Below are 8,064 nucleotides of genomic sequence, written 5' to 3'. Positions count from 1 at the left end.
GGGAGAGGAGGGAGGGGGGGTAGAACAGAGGGAGAGGAGGGAGGGAGGGTAGAACAGAGGGAGAGGAGGGAGGGAGGGTAGATGTCGAGGGTAGCAGGGAGAGAGGTAAGAGCAGATGGACAGGAGGGGGGGGGAAGGGTGGGGGACAAGGATACGAGCAGGAACAGGGACGGGGAAAGTGCGGGAGGAGGAGACGACTGGTGTGGCTTCTCGACGTATGGAGGTGGTGGGGGCAGTTCGATTGTATTGAGAGAACTTCTTGAGGATGAGGAGTAGGAGGAGTAGGAGGAGTAGGAGGAGGAGGTGGAGAAAGGCTCGAACGGCTGGAGCAGCATCGCTGGTTCCTTGCGGAGCAGACCGCCCTTGTCCATGGACGATGCATGGACGACCCAAGTTTGCTGATCTCTTCACAGTCCACTAGACGATGTCCGTCATCTAAGTCAGAGAGGAGGAGGAAGAGGAGTCAGCATTGAAGTCAGCCCTTCCCCTCCTGCACACAGCATCTTTCTTCCCTTCACACGGCATCACCTGCATCGGCTCATACTGAGGGGCAGGCTCATCATCAGAGTCAGCCTCCTTCTTCACGGCGCCATACCTTCCCCCGAGCAGGTTCGACCTTCAAGAGACCCGTTAGTAGGCGAGGGATCAAGCCTGAGCTTGCAGCAGCTTACTGCTTCTTTGCTTTCTTCAGCTTCTTGTTCTCAGCTTTCGCAATGAAGTAAGTCCCGACCTACCGGCCTCCACGTCACTCCCCCTCCTCCTCCTCCCATCCCTCTCGCTCGTCACCGCTGTAATACAGATCACAGTTCCTCCGATGCACCCCACGATACCGATCGCATTGCTCCATGCTGTAGGTGGGCATGGCAGCATGTCAGGCGCACCATTCCTTTCCCCTCCCACTCCTCGTCCTCGTCTTCACCAGTCTTCGGATCTTTGGCCTTGATCCACTGCGTCAACGCCTTAGCCACGGGCTTCGCCTTCTCGTCCTTCTGGTTCTTCGCCACAAGCTTGTTCAGGCCCAGCGCCGACCCGAAGTGCTTCATCACTCCGTAAGTCCCTCCGACGTTGCCGACGCTTCCATCTGACTTGTTCCTCAACACCACAACTCACTAGGAACGTCCCCTTACCCATCGACAGCCCAGGCTCGTCGTCGTCGTCGTCGTCGTTGGTCCCCAGGCTTGATGGTCCAGCGCGAGAGGAGACTGTCGGATGCAGCTCCGGCGTCGATGACCTGCAGTCAACCATGCAGTCAACATCAAGTTTCTAGTCCAGAGCGCGCGTGTCTTGGAGGTTCGCACCCGTGCACAGGAGAAGGAGCTGAATGGACAACAGACGAGATATGCTGATGAGGCCATGTAAGCTTGACATCGCTCTCTAGTCATCACATGCTTGCCTGGGTGATCTTGTCTTGAGCTATCTTGTGCAGCTGGGCCTTAGCATCTGTGCACAGATCAGCATGTCTGACACAGAAGCGTCTCTAAAATGCACCATCGGTTCCCGACGCGAGTCCCAAGGAAGCAACCAGCAGCAGCACAACCCAGGAGGTGGTTGACATGAGCTGCACACGAACGAGCATCACGAGAGGGATCACTGTGAAGGTGTGCAGCAAATCTTCTTCGGTGAGTGCTGTCATTGGAACCACACTACCACCCCCTCTCGGTCTCGTAGGCTCACTCCATGAACCTCCATCGACGTTCAATCCAGCTTCTGACTGATTCCGCGCTATTGCTATAATTTCGTCTCTGTCTCTACCTCCCTTTCTCTGTCCCAACCTTCCAGTCCCCGCCCTTCTTCCTTTCCACCTCTCCCATTAATGATATTCCGTTCCTACCCTTCGCTTGCCGTCTATCCTTCCTCTCTCCCCATACTGCACCCTCTTCCTCGAGCCCACCAACTCCTCGCTCTCTGCCTCGTCGTCTGCATGAAATTCAGCTAATTTGGTCCAAAATCCTCCTGGAAGTGAACCACCCCTACCCCCTATGGGAATCTCACAACCCCCAAACTTTGTACCCACCCTCCCAATGATACAGATCAGGCTTCAATGTTTGAGAGGTCGAGTACCCCTCATATCCGATCCTAACCCCCACCCTGAACTGCAGTAGGTATCTACTACCCCCTTCCAAAGATACTGAGCTCCGTTGCCCTCCGGGGCCCGGTACGATCCGGCGGCCGGCCCCGTCCGGGCTGGTCGGGTGCCGCAGTACGGTGCCCGGCCGGGCCGGGCCCGGTGCCATCAAGCCTCCTAGTCGAGGAGGCTTGACCCTGACACTGTCGCACAGGCCAAACGGCGAGAAGAGAAAAGACAGCGAGAACCAAACCCAATCCGAGTCCCGCCGACTGCCGCGTCCGATCCCGACAGTGTCCTGCGCGCAGTTAAGTGAAGGTATCAGTTAAGTTTGGGGGACAGCAGTCGGCACCGCGGCAGGACTCCCCGGATTGGGTTTGGTTCTCGCTGTCTTTTCTCTTCTCGCCGTTTGGCCTGTGCGACAGTGTCAGGGTCAAGCCTCCTCGTCTCTCCTGATTGTCCTCGTACTGCTTTTTAACTTAACTTTGAGTAAAGGAAGTTTTTTGAAAGTGAACGTACCCGGCGACGCCGTCCGAAACTACCCGTTCAGTAGCCTAATAGTTTAACTTAACTTTGAGTACGTCAATCATCTCTAAATGAGTTCAGTAGTATAGTTTAACTTAAGGCTTTGAGTAATCGATGATCTAAATGACTACTGACTAGTGGTTGCCGGGCTCGTGACCCTGGCCGGGCACTGATAGAAGTGACCACACTCCTCATAAAAATGTACCCCCCTTTTTCCCCACTTGTACCCCACCTTCAGTGAGAGTCGTCCTCCCTGCGGGCGGTGAAAGTTTGCTAGCAGAAACTTACAAGGAACGGAGTACCCCACCCCAGGTGACTCCTTGCGGGAGGTCACACCCGATCCTATGACCCCTGCCTTTCTCTGCTACAACCACCCCTTTTTCCCCTACAAGTGGTACCCCACCCATCCCTTAGTGAGCCCCGCGTGTCATCCGAAAGGGGACTGGGAATTGGGGGAACGAACATTCCCCATCATCTCCCACCCCACCCATGGAAGAAGCACTGTCACTGCATGACCCCTTCGTGAATCAGAATAACCGGTATTTTCAATTGAGAAAAGTAGGGGTTGTCTCTAGTATTTATGGAACCCCTACCTCAATCAAACGCTACCCCACCCTTCAGATGTCAAATTTTACGCTGGCAAGCTCTGCTCCGTTCTATCACAAGAATCTTGACAACCCCATGTTGTTTCAACAACCCCTACCCCCTATTATACCTGACAAATACCCACAATTCCCCCAAGAATCCTTCTTTTGATGTACCCCTACCCCCACAAATATCCCAGTAGTACCCCTACCTATCACTTTCCCCAATCGGACCCACGTTCCTCTATGTGCTGTTGGGGGGTAGTGAAGTTTGTCCTCGATCTGAACAATCCCCCAAAATACCACCCCTACCCCTCCATTCTAGATCCCTGGAGGGGGTGAGGGTGTAGACACATTCCCATCCCTTGCCTTGTGCCTCCTCCTCGCCTGCTGCATCGAGCTCGTGCGACTCGTTTGCTCTCCTGCGATCTTCCACCTCTTCCTCTTGCCAACGACCTCTTGGGCTCCATCTCCAGATCCTTGGCCGGACATCACACAGCAGGAAGCTTGCTCAGTGGCTGATCTGTTCAGGTCGACAAGAGCCAATTTCGTATTCTTACTGCCCAGTAACCCTGTCTGCACTGCCCGAGACTTTAGTGCAGCCAAGACTCTCGAGGACGAACTCAAGTCCGGCAAAGGACCTTGGAACAGGCATTGGATTGTTGGTAGTTCATACAAGTCACTGGGTCTTTGAATTGCAGTGAGCCCTTCCATCAACCTCCGTACGTACTGAGATGGGCCGTCAATCGTTTGCCTAGCCGACCCTATCAGATCGTTTCTCATCAACTCCCATCTCTCTTAGAACCCTTTGAGCCTTGAAAGTACCAGCCAACCTCAGCCGAACAAGCGCGATGGAGGAATTCACCTTCATGTCAAACCATACCATTGGCGACCTCTATCGCCGATCGGGGGGTGGGAGCTCAGATTCTACTCGTACGCCTGCTGAGATTGCTCGAACATGGGCAGCGTTCTCGGTCGTGACTCTAGCCTCTAAGTTGGTCGGGCCCTACTTCCCTCTCGTCGGCCTCCCCCTCATCACCGGGTACATCGTGGTTGGCGCCATTATCGGACCTTTTTCCTTGAAGATCATCACGCAGGAGGAGGTGGCTAGCCTTGCCTGGATCAACATGTTTGCGCTCGCGTACATCTCCACCTCTGCTGGAGCCGAGCTGCACATCCACGAGCTGAAGCCGCTCTTCAAGGGGTTGGTGGCGCAGACGACGGCCATTGCCTTCTTCACCTTCGCTCTCTGCACGACAGTCGTCGGCCTGCTGTCGTCGTCGAGCATGCTGTCGTGGATCAGCGGCTATCCCAGTGACTGCAGGTGGGCTGTGGCGATGGTCATGGCCTCCATCTGCATAGCGAGAAGCCCGGCCACGGCCATTGCGATCGTCAAGGAGTTGCGGTGCAAGGGGACGATGACGTCGACGATGCTGGGCATCACCGTGCTATCGGACCTGTTCGTCCTCATCTCTGTCACTATCACAGTCTCCTACGCGGGCTCTTCATGCAAGGGGCTGCCGTTCGAGGGATCTTCCTTGGGGATCGTGATCGCGATGATCGTAGTCTCCCTCATCATCGGCGTCATCATTGGGTACATGTTCATGCTCCTGATGGTCTTCAGCCGGTTCTTCGTCAGGGCCCTCGTCTTTCCCCTCGGCTTCCTCGTCTTCCTCTGCAGTGGCATCTTCGCTGAGGCCGTCGCCAAGCAGCTTCCCGAGGACAAGACCCTTCACCTGGAGCCGCTCCTCATGTGCATTGTAGGAGGCTTCGTGTGCGTCAACTTCAGCAGCTTCCACCATCGCTTCTGCGAGGCACTTCAGATCGCTGCTCCCTACATCTTCCTCCCCTTCTTCACCCTTGTCGGTGCCAGCCTCGACCTCGAGACCTTCGTCCGCTCCATCGGCTTCGCTGTCATCGTCGCGGTCGTCCGTGCTGCCTGCATCTTTGCCGGGACCTCGGGAGCAGGGTGGGCCGTTGGGCAGCCGAAGGCGCTGAACCTGACCATCTGGATGACCCTGATCTCTCAGGCCGGGTTCTCTCTCGGTCTCGCTGCTCAAGTGGCGTCCAAGTTCGATACATGGGGGAGGAAGTTCCAGGCCGTCATCATATCTGTGGTGATTGTGAACCAGATTGCCGGGCCCATCCTCTGCAAGCTCGCGCTCCGATGGTCTGGGGAGACGGGGAGAGCGTCGGGGAACGAGGCGCAGGACGAGGCAGAGGCCGACCCGCACGCGGTGCACTTCTCGGATCGCAACAAGGCGCTCATTGTCGGGTGCACGCCCATGTCAAAGGCGCTGTCGATCACGCTGCTGAAGGAGAGGTGGGGAGTCGTCATGCTGACGTCGGACGAGAAGGAGATGCACAGCGTCAGGGAAGTGATCAACGAGTGGGCGGTAAGAGCGAAATATTCCTCCCTCCTCCTCCTCCTCCTCCTCCTCTATCTTGCTGTCCTCCTCCTCCTCCTCTGTCTTGCTGACTTGACTACTACAGGAGGAGGTCAGGACCGAGGAGATCAGCTGCGCCCTTCAGAGCGGGCTCGAACCCCCGCCTGCTCCCGCCGTCGCCATCGAGGACAACTTTCACGCCATTGCCATGAGCATGGACCTGGAGGAGGAGCTCTTCAAGAAGCAGACCTCCATCAGTGGCGAGTCCAGCACGTCTTCAGCTCCCACCGACGTCAAGATCGTAGTCTCTAAGGGAGGAAACAGCCCTCGCGTCTCCAAGGAGTTCCAGGAAACCCCAGCTGATACTCCACCTGGTAGCCCACCCATCTCCCCGCGCAAAGTTATGCCAACGGTGGAGCTGGCAGGAGAGGGGAAGCAATGGAAGTCAGAGAAGGTGGAGACGAAGGGTTATGAGCAGCTCGAGTGCACCATGGATAGCACGTGCTACTTAGAACGCTGCTCGGAGCTGTTCCAGCTCATGGACAGGATGGAGGGGCTCCAGAGCATCGTGCTGGCGATGGACAACGACCTGAACGCGCTGGCGCTGCTGGAGTCGCTGCAGGAGTTCTTGACGGAGAAGGGGAAGACGATCAAAATCTGCGTGCTGATGAAGGAGCTGCGCTGGACGGAGGCGTTTGCGATCCTAGACGCGATCCCCATCCACGACTTCGTCTCCCAGAACCGGCTGGCGGCGTCGGCAGTGACGGCACAGCTGAACAAGGACGTCGTGCTCCTGCCCGCCTGCACCTCCAACGAGCAGATGAGCCAAGCCTACTTCGGCCTCTTCGACGGGTCCCAGCTGTCCCGGTGCTGCCCGGCAGGAAGAGCGTGAGTGTTCTCCCCTCCCCTCCCTCCCCTTCGCTGACTCTCCTGCCCCCGCAGTCTCAGGATCGACCACGAGATCGGCCAGTCCGGCGAGAACCCCAGCACGAAGCTCCTGACGGTCCTGCGCACGCGCATGACGGAGAGGAGGACGAAGCTCTCCGGAGGTAGGATGCTCCGTGCCATCGAGACCTGGATGCAGCGCAACCTGCCCTCCCCAGCTGTCTCGCCCATGATCCGCCCCTCCTTCTCCTCCTTCCCCGGCAGCCCCTCCACGCTCTCCATCAAGCCCAAGGAGATGCCGGAGGAGATCAGGATGGAGGTTGGGGAGGCGAACTCATCGGCTGACATAGCGATCACGGCCGTGACGGTTGAGATGTCGCAGCCTCCCCAGCTGCATACTGTGCACAAGGACCACATCTCCTAGAGCCCAGCTCGAGCTCAGCAGGCGGTCATTGATCTGCAGGAGAGGTTCTCGGTAGATATCTGTTTAAATGAATGAAAAGACTCTGTTATGTGACTTTGCGGCCTTCAATCCCAACACAGGGTGAAAATTAGCTGGAGGTCAGCTAGGGTTAGCCCAGCTAGTGATGGCTGCCGTTGCTCTGCAGGCGGGTGGCGAGGATTTCTTTCCGCTTCTTGTCGATCTGTAGAGATGTCATGGCGCGACCAAGACAGTGGGGAGGGCGGGAGGAGATGGGTAATCCAGGAGGAAGAGCAGAGCAGAAGTGGGAAGGCAAGGGAAGGGGAGAGGGGAGGGAGGCAGGGGAGGCAGGGGAGGAGGCAGCGGGTCACCTGGTACGTCCAGTCATCCTCCTCTGGGTTCCTAAAGGTGAGGCGGTACTCCAGCTCCTCGATGTCCATCTGACGTCGAGGTCAGGGTCAGCTGGCAACGCGGAGATTTCTCAGCTCCTTATACCCCCTCCGCGATCTCCATGATGGTCGCTAGGACTGTCCTCGAGAAGTTGGGCTTCTTCTTGTCAGGTCTGGACCCAGCAGGTCAGTCAGCAGGCCCACCGGCCCGAGCCCAGCTCTGCACCCAACTCAACAGACCTGGGCATCTTGTAGATCCAGGCGCCCTGGTCGGCGCAGTACTCCCACTCGGTGATCTACAGGGAGGAAAGTTAACAAGAGGAGAGGCGTGGGGAACTGGAGCAAGAGGAGGAGATGGGAACGAGTGGCACAAGGGGAGGAGGGTAGGAGGAGGAGGGTAGGAGGAGAGCAAGAGGAGGAGAGGAGAGCGAGAGGACGGGAGGGGCGGTGTTGCTGCATCATCAACCAGGCTGCTCTGATGCCCGAGGTCGCCCAGCAGTCTGTACTTCTCTTCCTTCCCTGCCCAACAGCTCCCCATCAGCGACGCAGCGCAAGCGCACGCGAGTTTCTTGCCGAGGTGAATGTGGTCGGTGAAATCGACGCGGTCGGCCCCTTGCTGCAACACAGCAGGTTCAGGTGGGGGGAGAAGAGGGGAGGGAGGGAGGGAGGGAGGGAGGGAGGGAGGGAGGGAGGAAGGGAGGGAGGGAGGGAAGGGAGGGAGGGAGGGACCGAAGGCGAGGGAGGCGAGGTGGGGAAGGGAGGTTAAGGCGAGGGAGGTGGGAAGGAGGAAGGGAGGAGGAGGGAGGGA

General features: G+C 57.6%; 3 protein-coding genes across 3 annotated transcripts in view; 1 reads left to right on the top strand and 2 right to left on the bottom strand.

Annotated features, from left to right (window-relative positions):
• Positions 1-224: 224 nt before the first annotated feature.
• On the bottom strand, positions 225-1,560 carry GUITHDRAFT_152284 (hypothetical protein). The gene is made up of 9 exons (XM_005833586.1): positions 1,489-1,560; positions 1,394-1,440; positions 1,299-1,342; positions 1,128-1,231; positions 920-1,081; positions 787-848; positions 672-730; positions 529-616; positions 225-435 (listed from the first exon to the last, which is right to left on the bottom strand). The coding sequence occupies exons 1-9, from the start codon at positions 1,553-1,555 to the stop codon at positions 418-420; spliced, it is 651 nt and encodes a 216-aa protein (XP_005833643.1). The 5' UTR covers positions 1,556-1,560; the 3' UTR covers positions 225-417.
• Positions 1,561-4,193: 2,633 nt separating this feature from the next.
• Positions 4,194-5,357, top strand: GUITHDRAFT_47007 (hypothetical protein; the record flags this gene model as incomplete). The annotated part of the gene is made up of 1 exon (XM_005833585.1): positions 4,194-5,357. A coding segment is annotated over one exon (1,164 nt), but the record flags the coding sequence as incomplete, so codon positions are not given.
• A 1,670-nt stretch (positions 5,358-7,027) lies between these two features.
• Positions 7,028-8,064, bottom strand: part of GUITHDRAFT_107444 (hypothetical protein) — a gene marked incomplete at both ends in the record, with an annotated part of 3,456 nt that continues 2,419 nt past the window's right edge. Inside the window, 5 exons of the mRNA XM_005833584.1 lie at positions 7,028-7,090; positions 7,239-7,307; positions 7,363-7,429; positions 7,497-7,552; positions 7,723-7,872. Of these exons, the coding sequence (XP_005833641.1) occupies positions 7,028-7,090; positions 7,239-7,307; positions 7,363-7,429; positions 7,497-7,552; positions 7,723-7,872 (405 nt within the window). The remainder of the gene's footprint in view (positions 7,091-7,238; positions 7,308-7,362; positions 7,430-7,496; positions 7,553-7,722; positions 7,873-8,064) is intronic.

The sequence above is a fragment of the Guillardia theta genome (genome assembly GCF_000315625.1).
Source record: "Guillardia theta CCMP2712 unplaced genomic scaffold GUITHscaffold_29, whole genome shotgun sequence".
Lineage (NCBI taxonomy): Eukaryota > Cryptophyceae > Pyrenomonadales > Geminigeraceae > Guillardia > Guillardia theta.
This window is presented reverse-complemented; position numbering and strand designations above follow the sequence as displayed.